At 34.0% G+C, this 19,075-nt stretch overlaps 1 protein-coding gene across 1 annotated transcript; it reads right to left on the bottom strand.

Annotated features, from left to right (window-relative positions):
• Positions 1-3,044: 3,044 nt before the first annotated feature.
• On the bottom strand, positions 3,045-4,704 carry LOC103401153 (GATA transcription factor 19). The gene is made up of 2 exons (XM_008339867.3): positions 3,782-4,704; positions 3,045-3,527 (listed from the first exon to the last, which is right to left on the bottom strand). Exons 1-2 carry the CDS (start codon positions 4,295-4,297, stop codon positions 3,234-3,236), a joined length of 810 nt encoding a protein of 269 aa, XP_008338089.1. The 5' UTR covers positions 4,298-4,704; the 3' UTR covers positions 3,045-3,233.
• Between the last annotated feature and the right edge of the window lie 14,371 nt (positions 4,705-19,075).

Here is a 19,075-nt window from a genome sequence, read left to right as displayed (position 1 = left end):
TATGGTAGTAATATATACATTTGAACGTATATATGTGTGTGTTTGGGGTAATAATATGTGCAATAATTATATTTTCATTGTAATTAAGATGAGTAATAACATTTGTTGATTTTTATTTTGAATACTGTGGTACAAATTACAAATATTTTGTAATTATAGGTCAATTACTTCTATGCTTGGTAGTCATTTTTAAATTTGGATTTTATTTAGATATTTATAACTAGGTGAGTTTTTATCTAAAAAAATAAGAGTTGTAAGGGGTTATATGAACCCTAAAATTGAAGGACCAAACTATGCAGAAATATCTGAAGTTTTGAATGGTCAGAACATGATCAGAAAAAGACAAAGCATGTTCATGTTCTGAACTGAACCCACAGTAGTGTCCGGTCCAAGTCGAAACACAGTGATATAACAATCGCCATTGGACAATCAGATGCATCCGTCCCAGCTAAAAAGTTAACAGAAATTCAGTAAAAAAATAGCCTCCGATTCAGGTGAGGTTTAACTTACAGTTCATTACATAATTGATAGCGGTCTAGTACCTGGTACTCCTCCTCCTAGGGTTTTTAATAATCGTATAACGAAAAATTTAAAAACTAAGAGAGTCAAAAGAATCACAGGTTTGAACATAGCTACATTGCTTAAGACTAAATGGACATCCTCAGTTGCATCCAAAAGAATTGCATCTGAATTTGAATCACTTTTGAATCACTCCTATAATTTAGAGTTAAATAGCCTTGATCCAAAAGAAATAAAAATACAGTCAAAATTATCGTATATGTGGGCGTAGTCATATTAGTTGTTAGTTTGTTACACCCAAATTGTTTTAGTGTAGATATGTCTAACGTATTTTAAAGTTGAATGTTGCTTATGTCAATAATAAAGTGAACCATACCGATCAAGTTAAATTAATCAAACGGTACGCATGCAATCTCATCATAATTTTAAGGTAAAAAACTTCATTTTAAAAAAAGATGATTTTTAGACTAAAATCTTTTTTAAACTAAATTTTTTAACTTTGTGTAAGATTAAAATCTAATTTTAGTTTCTTATTTTTTTAAATTATTTTTTTTGATGTTTTATTTCTCTTTTCCTTCATAATTTTATTGTATTAATTACGTTTAATTTTCATTTTCATTGCATTCGTCATAATATATTTTGTTGTAGACATTTAGGTAAATTAATTTACTCAGTATATTTTGATATATTTACTTCAGTATGGACATTTGGATATATTCATTAAATATAATACACTTCGGTACTAATATTTAAGTACAATTATTCAATATTTCATTATAATATATTTCGATACAGACATTTAGGTACATCAATTCATTTTAATATTTTTTCGGTATACTTATATATTTACATTTTTTATATGTCATATGTTTTTAATGTTTTGTCATTTAAGTAAATTTAAAAGAATATAATTGGAGAAAGTTAAACAAAATTGATAAATCAAAATGTGTATATTAATAAAATTCAAATATTTAATGGAGACATTGCATAAAGGAAAAATTACATATAAGATATACTTATAATACTTAATTTTATATTGAGACAATATTTTTTTAACATTTTAATGGGAGACAAAAGTAATAACATGGAAGATGACATCATTTGCTTTTTTTTTTCCTTTGGAGTGTAAGTTACAAAAATACTCTTTATAATGGTAAAAGTCTTTTCACCCTTCTATCTCCTTTATCTCTTAGTCCCTTCACTCTCTTTCTCACTTCAAGAAATATTGGTCCGATTTAACATAATAGCATGTTCTGCCAAACGTACTATTTGTTAATAGCTCTTCCTTAATTGTTAAGTTACCAGACTAGGTTATAACGGATACATAATTGATTATGCTACCGTGAGAACTCATTTGCTGTCGATGTTTTGCCTGCATGCAAAGTCTACATTTTATTCATAGGATTTGCTCACTATGATCATTAGAGAAAAACAACGGTAGTTTAGCAGTATTAATTATTTTCCTTCCCTGACATCGCGTAACAATTATGTTCTATATCCTTAATCACGTTATCGTGTGAATTCCAAATTAAGATGAATTTCAAATCAACAAATTATGAATCATAAGACTTTTGCCATGCTTTTCTCGGCCAAAAGTATACTGTTTTATTTCAAATTCTGTTAACAAAATAAAATCTATCGAAAATTTATTTCATGGGAAAACCATGATTTGAATTTGTAAAATGAAAAAAAAAAAAAATCCAAGACGTACATTTTGTAAACGGAAATTTATTGAAGGCACCAACGATAAACTAATAGATGAATTAGTGAAATTTTGTAAACATTGTCATTCATCGGAATGAAGAAAGGGTGAGGAAGGGATGATTAAATATACAGTTTAGTTGAAAATATACAAACTGATTCTACAAAAATTATACAAACTGATTCTACTAAAAACAATACAAAACTAGTTCTACTTGTATTTTAAATTGATTTTCAAAAAATAGTCGATGATAGGTTGGATTAATTATAGCAATAAAGATACCTATTGAATTGGCATACAGTTTTAAGACTGATTCTGCAAAAATTGTCGATGGGGGTTTAGCTGATGGCACACATTAATTTTCTTTGAAGTTGTGTGGGCTGGGCTATGATAACAAACATATTAAGGGTATCGTTGATATTTTAAAAAATTATTTTCATGTTTTTAGGATGAGTTTAGGTGTTTTTGTGCTTTTGTCTCTTCTTAAAATGTTAACTATTGAAATTTCTTGAAATATTATATATATTTTTGTCTCCATATGTAGTGATCCCTTGAATAAAAGTTCACATTAAATACTAAAAAAATAAAGTATAAATTTAGTTTAAAGTACACATTAAAGACTAGAATTAATATATAACATAATACCAGATTTTAATTCATATGTAGTGATCCCTTGAATAAAAGTACACAGTAAATATTAAAACAAAACTAAAGAATAAATTTAATTTAAAGCAAACATTAAAGAATTACAATTAATATGTAACCTAATACCAGATTTTAATTAAATTTTAATTTTTTTTAAGAATTAAAGTTCAAAAACTCATAGTCATAATCATCATGATTCATGATCGTCCATTATAACAGAAACGTCGTAGTAGCTTAATTTATATGTAACTTCATAAAAACAAGAAACCAAAAAATAAAATAAAAATAAAGAGAAAAACACTTGAGAAAAGAAAAACAAACTAAGCAACAGTTTAAATAAGTAATCTTCAACATCTTCATGAGTTGATCATCTTGTGAAATCATGGACAAGGCTTGGCCTGTCAGTGACGTTGAGGCGCCAGGACAGGAAGGGGATGCCGTTCATGTCGTTTTCGTGGTGCACGGTGTCGTCTTCGATGAACCGAAATTCGTTACCAAAGCATGCCATTTTCTGGGTCTGCGAGTGCGGAATCCATGAGTTGTGGTGGTGGTATCCGTTAGACTCCATTCCTACGACACTCGAACCACCGCCGTTGGCTGCTGCCGCAGTGGCACGTCTCTCTTCTTTCTTGAACCGAATGCCGCAGGCATTGCACAGTGACTAAAGTAGTTACAAAAACAAAAAACAAAAAATAATTAGTACATGTAAATAAAAATTAAAGGAAAAAAAAGTGCTTAGGAAAAAGGGAAAATCATTGGTGGGTTGACTACTTGGGAATAGGTAATAATGATTACAGACAAGAAGCTTAAAATCCCATCATTTTATTTCGATAAACTGGTAATTAATCACATCATCACCAAAATAAAATACAAAACAAAAATGGGAAATGGCATTATTGTAAATTTGGTACATACCTTGGGGCCTCTTGGACCGTTTCTCCAGAGAGGTGTGGAGGTGGTGTCACAGTTAGCGCAGCGGCGAGCGAGAAGGGGATCGTTATTACCACTGACAGCGTTAGTAACGCCGTTGATATTGCCACCGCGGCTGCCGTTCTTGTGATGGGAAGACGGAGATGACTTATTGGGCTGCAACAAGTCCCAGCAGAAGTTGGAAACGCAGTTACCGGAGCGCCGCTCGCCGTTGCGCGCACGCCTGTCGTCGGAAACGGCGTCGTTTTCGGTCAAACGGGTCGAGGGAGTTCCTAGGGAGAGAGTGCAATCGACGGAGGACGATGGGGATGCGAACGGGTACATGTGATGATGATCGTACGATGTTTCGTGATGAATATGATCGTACGGCTTGTGGTGATTAGGCATGGAGAAGAGCATGGAGAAGGAGGAGTTGGATTGGGTATGGTGAAGGACACCGCACGAACATGGACCGCCGACCATGTTGCCGCCATGTGAAGAGCCACTACTGCACCTATGCATGGTTTTTTTTTTTTTTCTATTCTATTTTTCTTCCTTTTTTCAATGGGATTCGAGTAAAAGTTGGATTTTTTAAATGGGTTTTCTGAAACTGGTTTTGCTTAGAATTGAAAAAAAAAATGTGAAGAGAGTGGGAGTGGGAGATATGGTGGGTTATAGTTTGGAGAGTAGAGAGAGAAAGTAAGGAGAAGGGTAGAAGTACAAGAGCCAAATAGCGAAGTGAGAGCGATATGTAATGATAAATGTGTGGAAATAATACTTGGGGGAGAGGAGGTGAGAGCTGAAAATAGTGTACGATTTCAGCGAAGAGTTTTGGGGGGGGGAACGGAAGTGAGGAGGAGGGTTGTCTGGTAGCTTTATAAGCTAATAAAAGGGCGAAATACCAGTCAGCAGCTGCAGTCGACGTTGTCGTGAAATGCAAATAGAGTGTATTATATATAGTAAGTGAGAGGGTGATAAAGATGGAGACAGAGAGGGACCCAAATTTGCATGTTACAGAGAGAGAAAGGGAGAAAAGAGATGGACCAAGTAGACTGAGTCACGACTCACATATAGTCAGTGTTGTATAATCTTCTAGGGCATCAACAAGTGTACAAGTATATCAGTAGTGGTGTATGTGATGGGATTCTCACATATTTTGCTGGCTTACAGCCACCCATAAATTTCAAAAAAATTTCTTCACATATTATTAAAATTATTTTGCTTTGTGGCTTGTGTTTTGCTTAGAAGCAGGACATTTTATATTAAATTACAGAAAATTGCTCAAATTCAGATGTATTATTCTAGTTAACTTAACTAAATTCATGTTTTATTATGTAATGTTACAACTTAAAACACCACAAGTTCTCCAGTATGAAAATCATACTATAATATGGTATTGGAGTCTACCACTGTGCGGCCTGTGCCTATGAATAACATGAAAAACGACATCACAAGGCTCAAATGTAATGCGATATTACAGTTTATCAAAAATATTTATTTATGCTCAACCTTAATATATAAAGTTGTTGTCCAAGTATATTATAGCGTGTAAATTAGTAACATTATTCAACATTTTAACGACCCAACTTGAGTTTTATTTCTTTAGTATGAACTCAACTATCAACCACATACATGATATCATGTGCATTAGTGAACTTTAAGAAATAATTTTCGGCCATTGTTTCCTTTCACACCTCCATTTATTTTTTAACATAATAAACATAAAACAAAATTATATAAGTGTTCACAAGAAAACGAATGTCATCTCTCAAAATTTATATCATAAATAAATTCAATTACACACAAAATTTATAGTTTTTATAAAATTTTGAATATCCAAAAAAATGTTTAAATGAGGAGTCGGGGAGAATAGGAATAGTGGGGTTTGGTGTTTTGGTCATGGGGGTAGTCAAAAGAGAGCCCACGTGACCAGCGGGAACAGTCTTCTATAGATCTGCCTTCTCCGATCACGAGGACTAATTAGTCTCTGGCCTGTTCTGGTCACAAACCCAATACAACATCAACAAACCTCTGTCCGTATCTCTCTCTCTCTCTCTGTGGACGGACTGCCACCCTCCCAAGGAAATGGAATAGTCCTTTCCTCTCCCTCTCCCCCTCACTATTCCCAGTCCCATTCGCACTCCCACACTCCTTTCTCTACTCGTCTGTTCATCTCACTCCCAATTCTCGAATATACCCCTCTCTCCTACTCTGCCACGAGTATGTTCAGATATTCAAAGCCCTTGTTAGTCTTTGTCACGCTCTCCTTTTCTAAGCTTTGTTTGGATTATCATATATATGTAGTTATGTACTGCAAAATAAAAACTAAAATGTCACACCACTAGCAAGTATATATTAGTTTTATTCATGCTTCTGAGACACAATCTCACGAATAATGAATTAATAGGTAGAACCAATCTTTCATGTGCCACAACTTGTCACTATCGAATATAGTTTGACGAGTACTATGAGCAGTGTCATTTGTGTTTTTGGAATTCAAAACGAATAAATAATTAAGATTGGTCGAGCGCATGAGGAGTATTAGGATCAATGTTGCTTGTGGAACTCACAAAGCATGAACAATTAGAATTAATGGAGTGCTTGAAGAGTATTATGATTAATGTCGTTCGTGATTTTCACAAAACAAAAAGTATAGAGTGCATAGATGTACATTGGTGAAGTTAGGTTGAATTTAATCATTGAATGCACACTTAAGAATTCAAGTGAACATAGCAAATAGACTAATTAAGCCATTTAAATTGAAATGTGAATTACACATTGATACATAGTTGAATAACTTATGCAACGACTAGATCTGCTCACATACACAAGAATAACTGATCACAATATATATATTTTTTGCAGTAGTATTTATTCAGCAATACAATGACTACTTAAGTTGGTTGCTACAGAGTATGGAATCCATCAAAATCGATCCCTTACCAACATTGATGGTAACAACATCAACAAACCCCAATAGTCCAATACCATGATAACAGCCAGTTTTTAAGCTCTCTCTATATCTTTTAGCTAGCAAAGTTGTAAGTACTAGAACTAGTATAATTTGCAACGGCCGTACCGAGTGAAATCACGTGGAAGTAGGAAACAAAGTGGAAAAAGAAGCCAATTTGGTCATTACTCGTGATAGAAACCTTGAGGCTCTCGATTAGGTTTTGGAATAACCCATCACAAGAAGATTAGAAAGATAAATATATTAAGATGGATAGCTAACTTTTTATAGAGATTTCGTGGGAGTAACTAGTAGTAGAAGATCTGGAGATTTTGATCAGACAGAAAAGCTAAAGAGATGTTAGACAGACAGATAAAGTTACACAAATATATGACACCATGCAATCATCAAAGCAACACCTAACACTCGCAAGTTTTGCATTTTTTATTTTTAGTTTTTTGTTTATTAGGTCAGTCAAACCGTCAAAGATGGAAACTTCAAAAAGATCAAAAGGGTACGTAGTAGTAAAATAATAAAAGTGGGACCCAGGAAAATTATATATGATAATGGGGCAAGTCCCACCCAACAAACTTCTCTGGAGGCCCGACCCCATTTTTTGATCAAAGATTCAAAACACAACCAAAGACACAGAAAGAATCAGATCGTCTAGAGATTGGTGAGGCCACAGTTGGACAAACGGGACGACTACCGCTCTCCAAAAGATGCGTTCTCTCTCTCTCACTCTCTCTCTCTCTCTCTCTCTCTCTCTCTGTTTTGTTGTAAACTACGAGATGGAGAGGAGAGAATACATACAACATTACAACGCAAACAAGCAAACTACGATTAGCCCAAGACAGACCACTTATATGTTTTTTTTTTGGGTATTTAACGTAACACATGCATTTTTCTCGCATCCCCACGCGACCTCGTTCATCGCGTGTCCTGCAAATAGCCTATGTTAATGATTAATTATTCTGCCTAATGTACCAATAAGTTGTAGGCTCATTTTTAGCTATGTTCTATCGAATTCAATTTCAAATTCACTTTGCCTTATGAAACCTAAAAATTGTCATTTTATTCTTTGAAACTCAATCTCATTTGTCTTCTGAAACACAAACTCATTACTTTATTCATTGAAACACAATTTAGATCTCATTTTACTCTTTAAAACTCAAAACTCACTACTTTACTTTTTGAAATTATTTCTATTTTCTAAAATAAGTTCATCTATTTAGAATTTATAAGTAGTAATATGCCAAATTTCCCATGAAATAAATGAATCGTAAAAAAGAACAAAAAGAACCCTATTCTCTCTTCAGCAGCCACCTCCGATAAGAACATAAGAAATAATGAAATTAAAGAAACTAATGATAAGGTGGCTAGAAACGGAGAGAGAAGGAATGAATACATGGACAACAATTAGTGAGATGGAAGAGAGAAGGGTTGGAGGGATGAACCCCAGGATTTATTTTTGCTATTCTTCTTAATTTTCCTTTTTTTAATATGTTATACAATGTTTCATTTGCTTTTTTTTTTTTTTTTCAATCTATGTGGCACCATTTAATTAGATATGTGAGCTTTATACTTGTTCTACGTCAGCCATAACTGTGCCATAATTATACCACATAAATAAACTTAACTGTTATTTAACAGAATACATAGAAACATGCTAGGGATACCAATATTTTTATACCATATTTTTTAAACTATATGATATGACGGTTAATGATTGAATTATAATGATTTAAAGAATTCAACTACTAAACGCCACATCATGTGGTCTACAAAATATAGTCTAAAATGGTCTTTCTAGCACCTTTAAATAATGTTGCACAATAGTGGAAACCACATGGTTTGACGGTTGATAGCTTGACCCTCTTCATTAAACAATGTTGCTCAACGATTAAAATCATATATTTCTATTTCACCCTTGAAAACCAATCAAATTATAATGTGCCTATTTTTTGTCAAATTATAATTTGCCTTTTTTTATTTTTTGAACAAACGATATTATCTATACTAAAGGTGAGGAAATGGGTTAAGCCTAACAAATAGACTAACATTAATGTGGTTCAAATTCTCTTTTGGCGAGAATCGAATCTAAGATATCTCACTTACAAGTGAAGAGGAATACCACTAGGTGACTAAATAATTTTAGATTTAATTAATTTTGAGTAGATTAATTTTTACAGGTTAATTTAAAAAAAAAGAAAAAAGAAATGCTAAAAAGACTTCCTCAAAAATAAGACTCTCTATAAATACTTTAGCATCTCATGTTTTTTTTCATAAAAAATTATAATATCGACATAAAATTAAGGTTAAATTATGATGTGACAAAGGGCTTTACTTTAAAAAAAGTAGTAGTTCTCATTTAAAAATAAACAATTTACGTTATTATAAGAGCTGGATTACGTACTTCATATATAAAATTGATTGTGACAGACTGATGCTAGAATATGTGAGTAATTTTGGACTCTACATGCAGTGTTACATTCACGTGCAATGAAAATTTTACTGGTGATTAGTTTACACGTTCCATGCAACGTTGTGATTGGTAAATTCGAGTAATTAATGCGTATCTGTATAACCTCTTTTTAATGTTACTGTGGGATTTGCTTAATCATCCCAGAAGTAGAACCCCAAAAAGAATCTAATTAATGGTTTTGGTTCACCGCCTCACACCTGCATGCACATCACCTAATGCTCCCATTAATCATGATGTTATGTGGCTCGTTGGATTTGGTGGGACCCTCCCCACTCAGTCGGGCATTGGGTATGTATAAGGTTTTCCACTTTTCCAAGGTAAACTCAACAACTCGATAAATAAATAATCATCACTGTCACTATGAATGTACCACGTGGCAGTCTTAGAGGATTCGCTTTGCATGCATGCATGCATGCAAATGTTGTGTGGTTTATTGTGTCCATAAATTTATATGGTATTATGGTATCTTTGGAACCCCATGAAAATACACATTCCTCAAAAGCACCAAGATACAACTGGAATGTTTGTCCCTCTCTCTCCCCTCTCTCTCCCCTCTCTCATATATTAATAAGATTATTTTTAATATCAAGAAGTTTGTATGCATGTTTGGAATATATGTTGTATGCATTGCATAATATAGGTGTATGATAAGGAATACATTAATAATATTAATAAACGTATTTTAATTTAAGAAGGCATAGAAACTCTTTGTTTAGATGGGGTGGATTGGATTGGGGGAAAGGAATCCTCTCCTGATCATTTTCTTCTAATTCACTAAATTAGGAAATTCGTGTCGTTAAAATTTGATTGAAGATTATAAATAGAAGTTCATTTTAAAAGTTATAATAATTTCAATCGTTTAATTAATTTTCAACGGTACGAATTTCCTGATTTGATAAATTAAGATGAAGAAATCAGAAGAGGAACATATTCGGGCTCGCACTAGGAAACCCAGTGAATTTGTAGTTGACTAGGGGATCTTGGTTTGGTTCCAGGTAAGACTAAAAGTAACAATATTTAAATGGATTTTTGGGGAAATTGAAAATGAAAAGAAGGAAAAGCAAATAGGAGAAGTAAAGTGGACCAGGAATTGGAAAAGGAGGGAGGAGCAGTTGTTGTGGGAGAAACAAACCCCAGCAATAAGCCGTCGACCTATGAAACCAAAGTTAAATCTTTGTCAGGAGTAGTATCACATCTTTGGGAAAACACTGTAAACCTCTAATTGTCTCCTCTAAGGAAGTCTAAATAAAGCACAAATTTATTAGCATTTCTTTGGGTAATGCTAGAGAGATCGCACTTAAACGAAATTTTGTAGACTATAATATGTCGTGTGATGATTGAAATATACTATCAATCGGCTTCATACATTAGGGGTAGGCATAGCAAAAATAAAAAATAAAAAATAAAAAAAATAAAAAAAAATAAATAAAATTGTACGGCCTTCCCTTCTCCTCGAGTCTCCTCATGCCTTTCCTTATTTTCATGCCAAAGCTATGATATGTTACATTCTAGGGTTAGCGGGAAATTGGCATCGATAATATTGTAAATTGACATTAATGTTGCAAGATTACACACGTACATATATGCATGTGAAAATATATTCTTAACAAGATGCTGGGTATATGTAATGTATAAGATGGACGTGCATTTGATTGATAAACTTATATTTGAATGCATGGTACCAATTAGCAAGCTACGCAGTATATTAGATTGTTCAATCGATTGAAAATAAAAAAATTATTTTTTTAATATAGTAATGTTATTGACAGTTCAAAAAGTTATTTCAACACTGTTTCGAGTACATTTTCTCTTATTCTTTTAATGTTTAAGGTGTAGAATAACTTTTACAGAATGCTAATAATAGTATTGATAACGCTCTTTATTTATATATCATTAACATTTGTGAGATTCAAATTTCCCCTTCCCCTAACCCTAAATGAAGTAGTTATTCATTTTTAATCCGTTTCAAGCAGGTAGCCTAGGTTGGTTTCAGACACTTAGAGATCTTGTTATTCAACTTTTAAAGTAATCGAATACTGATTTTGAAGCACAAAGGCAACAAGAAGAAACTAAAAACTAAAGAACCCACCGACCGACATGCAGAATGTTCAAAAGGAGGGGCCAAATACGTACTAGGAGAATATATTGCGTACGTTATTTGGCTCAGATCTAGTCTTCATGATATATACCCGAGCCAGCAGGCTTTTCTTTTCTTTCTTCTGCCTCTTCTACCACAACATCATCTTTCTCTCCCCTGCACTTTGAATCTCTTTTGGGCCTTTTGCAGGACATCAAGACTAAACATATTTCTCTTTTAAGGATGTGTAAACTTCCTGATCTGGAGCACTGTCGCATGCGCTTTTATATTTTTGATGAGGAAGATCAATGATCCAGATCTTGACCGCTGAATCTTCTTTACCATCTTTAAGAAAATCTAATGCAGAAAATTTGATTCCAAAAACCCTAGTTTTTGTTTTGAGTTGTATTCAATTGGGAATTTGAGAGATTTAAATGGATTTATAAATTCATGGATTTTTACAGAGTTTAATTGATTTGTAGAGATTTTATGTAAATTTTGATTCAATTCCCTCGAAATCTCATGGGGAGAGGTGAGATTTGTGGATTTTAAAATACATTACAAAATCTCTCCAATTCCCTCTAATTCCTCAACTTTTACAAATTCTTTAAAATAAAATTCTAATTGAATACACATGGAATGTTATTAACTTCTTTAAAATTTTTATTGAATGCATATGGATTTTTAAGGATTTTAATAAACTTTCTTAAAATCCTGATTGAATACATATTAAATTTCAGAGAATCATTTAAAATTCTGATTGAATACACCTATAATCATTAAAAGAATTAAAATCTCTCAAAATCTCAATTAAATACCCATAAAGGAATGTTTGAGGGTATCAAATGCTAGACTGCCATATTATATATACATTCTTGGGCCTCTTCTGAACAGAAGACCTAGACCCAAGCTAACAGATCTGGGCCACTCTTGTGGCAAATTCACTTAATTTGAGATGCATGTTTCACTTTAGAATACGAATTTAGATTATATTAACCTATAATTGTTATGTGACGTTTATTACATAACTTGTCAACAATGATATTTAGACACAAAAAACTGGCACAATTGTTGAAGCATGATGTAGTAGAGGTGACCATATGTAAAATCTACGGACATAATAGAATATATAAATAAATTTGTCAGCTTTGAATGTCGAATAGCACTACTCATAAGTCCTAACTTATTTATCATATAAACTAGATGGAATATGTTTACGTGGGCTTAGTACATAAATTTCTAATTCAGATTTCAATGGAGATTTTAAATTTTGTTAAAATTAAACGAAATGAAAATTTGTTGGTGTCCAGCAGCAATATTTTTTTCCCCTAATTTAAAAAAAAAAAAAAACTATCAGGACCACATTATTGAATAAGTTGACTTTTTCTATATATAAAAATGTTCCTCTTGTTTATAAAGAAACTGGTGGTTAAATTGAATATGTATAACTACTTCTAGTGGCCATGGGTGGTTGGGGACCAGTGAACATATAGGTCACGCCTCTTAAACTTAGATTACCTAATACCTGATTGCGGGTGAAATTGCAAGTGGTCATTGTCCTGGTGAATAAGGTGACACATTGTCACTCAAGTTTAAACACTTCTTGTTGTAATAATATCGATTGTAAAGCAAGAAGTCCAAATAGATGAAGTATTTCAAAATGCCAAAAAAGTCCCTTTGTTTTCTTCACAATCAAACCAAAAAATAATAATAATCAGAAAATAAGAACAAATTGGTAAAAAAAACTCATAATTGAATAGAAAACTGTAATGAAAAAAATATTAAAATTTTACTATAAATTGAGAGCAAGGAATACAAAAAAAATACAAAAGAAACCGGAAATTAAAACGAATACTGGTCACGAGTCCACGTACGTAATAGATAACCCATGAATGCAATATTGGTACTCATCTTGATTTAAAAAAAAAAAAAAAAAGTAGATGAAAACATAAAGAGACAGATGCCGTTAAAAAAATGAGAAAAAAAACGAAAAAAAAAATTGTTGGGAAATTGAGGAAAGAAACGTGGGAGAGAGACTGCAGTTTTTAGTTTCCAAACTCTCACGTTATTGTAAAATCTGATGGAATGAAAAAAAAAAAAAAAAAAACCTAATATGTTTAGAATTAGAAAATTTTGAAAAAAATTGAGGAAAGAAACGTGAGAGAGACTGCAGTTTTCAAACTGCTTTCAATTTATAGGCTCACGTTATCGTAAAACTAATGGAATAAATAAAAAGAACCCTAATATGTTTAGAATTAGAACTGCTATTCAGCAATTGAACACTTGAAGCGTGTGAAGGGAGTAGTTTTGTAGAACTATAAACGCGAACTTGCATGAAAAAATATTCAAACGTGGGAGAGGAAGCTGTTTTGCGGAAGGAGATGTAAATAAAGCACAAAATAAAAGAACCTGAAAAGAACAAATTTAAATTGTTTTGCTGGAGCCCGGAGGAGAAGATGAAATTGGCGAAAAACCAACAAGAACTGGTCATTCGATAAAGTATGTGTATTTTTTTTTTTTTTTTTTGCGGTTAATTGAGTTTAATTCCTCCTCTATAGTTCTCAATTATTAATTAAACTTTTGTATTTTGTTCTCTATCACAGTGCTCCTTATTCCTTACTATTAATCTTCTTATGCATTTTCACAGAATTATTGAATTGAAGTTCTTCTACAAATCAGTCTCTGGAATTTACCAATTGTGGAACAAACAAATAACGAGATCTAAAATTTGTTTTCTTTGTAATTGATATTTATTCACACTACGCTATGAATCGAGAGAGAGAGAGAGAGAGAGGAGAGAGAGAGAGAGAGAGAGAGAGAGAGAGAGAGAGAGAGAGAGAGAGAGAGAGAGAGAGAGAGAGAGAGAGAGAGAGAGAGAGAGAGAGAGAGAGAGAGAGAGAGAGAGAGAGAGAGAGAGAGAGAGAGAGAGAATGAATAAGGATTTGTATATTTCAGAAATGGAATCAATACAAGTCTTAGAGAGAAGCTTTCTATTTATACATGCTCATATCTGTCTTAGTAAGTTTCTAACAAACTAATAACCACCTTATAGCTTCCTACAATCCCAACTAACTATCTAACTGACAGATTAGCTGATATGGATAACACCTTGCTGATGTGGTATGTTGCTTAAGTGTATATCATTCAACATCCCCCCTCAATCTCAACTGGGTTTCCTAGTTTGAGATTGAAAGAATGCTTGAGAAATAATGGACTATGCAACCCCTTAGTCAGAATATCAGCAGTTTGTTCTTCAGTTGACAAGTATTGAACTTGGAGATCTCCTTGTTGAACTTTCTCCCTTACAAAATGGTAGTCTGTGTCTAAGTTCTTAATCCTGGAGTGAAACACTGGATTTGCACTGATAGCAATAGCCGATTTGTTGTCACAATAGATCACAGGAGAAGAATTTAATACGACAGCCATATCTTTGAGCACACTTCTGATCCATGCTATATCAGCAGCTGTATGAGCTAAGGCCTTATATTCAGCTTCGATAGAACTTCTTGACACATAATCCTGTTTCTTTGATTGCCAAGAAACTAGATTACATCCAATATAGACTACATATCCAGTGACAGACCTTCTGGTATTTAAATCAGCAGCCCAATCTGCATCACTGAATGCATGAATCCCCACTTCTGTATGAGCTGAAAAGGTGATTCCATGATGCATAGTGCCTTTCAAAAACCGTAATATCCTTTTAACTGCCCCAAAATGAACCTCAGTTGGTTTAGCCATGAATTGACATACAGTGTTTACTGCATATGCAATATCTGGCCTTGTAAAGGTTAGATATTGTAGTGATCCAACAATACTTCGATATAAAGTAGGATCTGATAAAGGATCTCCTTCATTGAGAAGCAAAGGAGTATGAGGTTTGCATGGTGTTGATGGTGGTTTATAGGAGTCTATACCGGCTTTGTGAAGAAGATCTTTGACATACTTAGACTGATTAACACCAATATCGCCATTGGATTTATAATTGATCTGCAAACCAAGAAAATATGTCAATCTGCCCATATCTTTAAGCTCAAACACCTCAGACAGTTCTGTGATTATCCTTTGAACTTTACTGGAATTGGAACCAGTAATAATAATGTCATCTACATAGAGAAGTAGAATGACCATGTCATTTTCACACTGTTTGACAAATAAACTGGAATCTGATGTTGAAGATTTAAATCCCATTGCAGGTAGTTAGCTTGTAAACTTAGAGTTCCAAGCTCTTGGAGCCTGTTTAAGCCCATAGAGAGATTTAATCAGTTTGCAGACATGTGTTGGCTTAGTTACATCCACAAATCCCTGAGGTTGTTTCATGTATATATCTTCTTGCAATTCACCATGCAGGAATGCATTTTTGATATCAAGTTGTCTTAAGTCCCAATGGTTAATGGCAGCCAATGCTAGGACAATTCGAACTGTGGTATGTCTCACAACTGGACTAAAGGTTTCTAAATAATCAACACCTTGCTCCTGGGAAAAACCTTGTGCCACCAACCGTGCTTTGTACCTTGAAACTGTGCCATCTGGATTCTTTTTTATTTTGTATACCCATTTGCTGCCAATAATAGTCCTATCACTAGGTGGTGGTACTAATTCCCAAGTGCCTTGAGCCCTAAGAGAGTCATACTTGTCTTGCATTGCACTCTGCCACTGTGGCATTGTAGCAGCTTTTCTGAATGTTGATGGTTCAGCAGCATCACTATTAACAACCAAAAAGGAAAAACCTCTACCAAAGTAAGTGTCTTCAACTAATTGGAGTGATTGAAGTTCTGGCAATGTAGCTAAATAGCCTTTATAACTCCTCTGTGGTATTGTACCACTCTTCAACCTAGTGACCATTGGATGAACAGAAGCATTACTTGATTCACCAAGATTAAAAGATATATGAGATGAAAAAGGTAAAATTACCTCAAGCTGTGTATCATTGTGGACATGCAACATTGGTGGTACACCAATATAGCTAGGAGTGATGAGAGAGGAATCTGGAGTTGATGAGATACCCTATGACAGTGATAAGGATTCTGAACCTATACTTCATGCAAGGAACTTGATCTGTCAGCAGAATGAGCACCATGATCTGATATAGAGAGGGACATCTCATGGACAGCCTCATCATTATTTGCCCTATGAATATTCTGACCCTCTATAACATTCTCAATAGGAATCTGAACTACAATAGGCCTCTGAGTAATACCTGAAGTCTTTGAACTGTCACTGACCTTAGTACTGTGCAAGATCTTATATGGAAAGACTGATTCATCATGAATTACATGCCTTGATAAAATCATTTTCCTTGTTTCAACATTGTAGCATACAACCCCCTTATATCCCAGAGCATAACCAAGAAAAACACATTGAGCAGACTTTGCTTGCAACTTATTGGCATTATAAGGTCTAAGAAATGGATATATTGCAGTTCCAAAGACTTTTAAGCTTTGAATATCAGGAACCTTATCAAACAACAGTTGATATGGAGACTTCATTTGTAACACTTTGCTTGGCATTCTATTGATTAAAAAGGATGCATATGAATAAGCATGATACCAGAAAGATGGAGACAAATTTGCTTTAGACATTAAAGTCAATGCTGTTTCTACCAAATGTTTGTGTTTCCTCTCAGAAATGCCATTCTATTGAGGAGTGTATGGACATGATACTCTATGAACAATCCCTTTTGATTCCAGAAAAGTAACAAACACTTTACTCATATACTCTCATCCTCCATTAGTTTGCAAACATTTAATGTAAGTGTTGAATTGATTGGATACAAAAGCATGGAACTTGATAATTGCAGAAACTGCTTCAGATTTATTAACTAAAGGAAATATCCACAAGAACCTTGAATACTCATCAATAAAACTGATGTAATATCTATATCCTTCAATTGATACTTTTGGAGAAGGCCCCCATACATCCGAATGTACTCTTTCAAACATAAAAGTAACACTACTTTGTTTTACAGGAAAAGATTGCCTACACATTTGACTGGAAATGCATGAAGTACATAACGACTGAGAAGAATCTATACTAATTGGTACGTTTGCTGCTTTCAACATTGCTGTCAATATTTCTTCAGAAGGGTGTCCCAGCCTCTTATGCCAAATTGCAGTCTTGATCATCTTTCCCACAAAGCCAGCCTTCACATCTTGTGTTCCTTTATTCACATAACCAGATCTTGAAAACACTGTCACATGTATTGTAAAGAGTTCCCCATCACTCATTCCTTGGTAGAGTACCACATTGGTTGCCTTGTCCTGTATGAAAAACACAGTATCATCACATATAAACCAGCAGTCATTATCATGACATAATTGCTTTACTGATAAAAGATTCACAGTAATATATGGGACATGTAAAACATTTTTGAGGAATAAACAATGATCCGGAGTAAAAAGGTTTGTAGAACCAATATGCTTCACATCCAAACCTTGACCATTTCCAATGATTATCTTTTCATCACCATTGTATGCAGTAGCTTGGGTCATATTATTGAGATTTGCTGTCATATGGTGAGTAGCTCCAGTATCGAGCACCCATGTATCAGCAGCAGAAAACCCATGTGGTTGAGACTCACTTGATGTTGGAGAGAAACTAGATGGACCTTGTGCAGATAAGGCAGTGAGTGATGGAGGTGGTGGAGTCCCTTGATATGCATAATTGTTCATGTGAAAACACTCTAAGGCAGTATGACCCTTCTTTCCACAAATCTGACACACCAAGATTTGATACTGATTGGCATTAGTAGTACTTCTGAAATGACAATTAGGTGCAGTGTGACCTCTCCTTGAGCATATTTGACATTCAGGAGTAATTGATGATCTATAAGTAGTATTCCCATTCCAATTCTGCCAATTTGAACCATTCTTTGACCCACCATTAGATGACTGACCATTAAAACTGGACTGAGAATTTCTGCCTGGATCTGAAAAAGTGCTATTCGACCCCTTATTCTTGTTGCCAAAGTAAGGTTTTGAAGCATTGCTTCCATAAGAATTCCTGTGAGAGTTGAATGACCCTCTATTTTGAGAATTAAAGGTCCTCTGATTACTGCCAGTAAACCCATATCCTCATTGATAGTCATTAGCCCCTATATTGGAACTTTCACCTCCTTGATAACCACTAGCCCCCATAGCTGAGCTTTCACCATAATAACTACCATTGGCTTGATAGGAACCAGTATGTCCTTTACCATTATCTCCATTCATATACATTGCTGCCATTGAACCTGTAAGAGCTGAAACTCTGGATTCTATGGTAAGTTTAGCACTAAGAAGCTGTGCACGAAAATCTTTCAAAGAAATTGGTGTCTCTCTTGCCAAAATCACAGTTATAATCATATCAAAATCCTGTGGTAATCCAGTTAAAACAGCAATAACCAGATCATTGTCTGAAACCCTTTCTCCAGCAGAGATTAACTGATCTCTTATAGCCTTTAATTTCAACAAAAATTTATCAATCAAATCCCCTCATTTCTGTGCAGTATGAAACTCAGTCTTTAACTGATTTATTCTCGAAACTGACACAAATGCATAACGATCTTGTAAAGCACTCCATGCTTCCTGTGATGTTTTACATCCAATAACATGCTCCATTGCATCATCAGATAAAGTGGCAATAAGAAAACTGAGTAAAGCCATATCCTTTTTAACCCAATTCTTATAAGCAGTAGTGATCTCTCTTGTCACACCAGTTTCAGTATGTATGATATATTTAGGTGGACATGGATTATCACCAGTAAAGAAATCCAGTCAATCATACCCATGCAAAACTGACTGAAACTGA

This window comes from Malus domestica, chromosome 15, assembly GCF_042453785.1.
Source record: "Malus domestica chromosome 15, GDT2T_hap1".
In the NCBI taxonomy this organism is placed as follows: Eukaryota; Viridiplantae; Streptophyta; class Magnoliopsida; order Rosales; family Rosaceae; genus Malus; species Malus domestica.
The sequence above is the reverse complement of the archived record's forward strand: the minus strand, read 5'-3'. Positions and strand labels throughout refer to the sequence as shown.

What these genes read in the sequence shown, in the direction of transcription:
- LOC103401153 (XM_008339867.3), bottom strand. Translation starts at nt 4,297, where the DNA reads ATGCATAGGTGCAGTAGTGGCTCTTCACATGGCGGCAACATGGTCGGC. An exon ending in ACGGTCCAAGAGGCCCCAAG is followed by an intron (nt 3,528 to 3,781) that starts GTATGTACCAAA and finishes TAACTACTTTAG; the next exon opens with TCACTGTGCAATGCCTGCGG.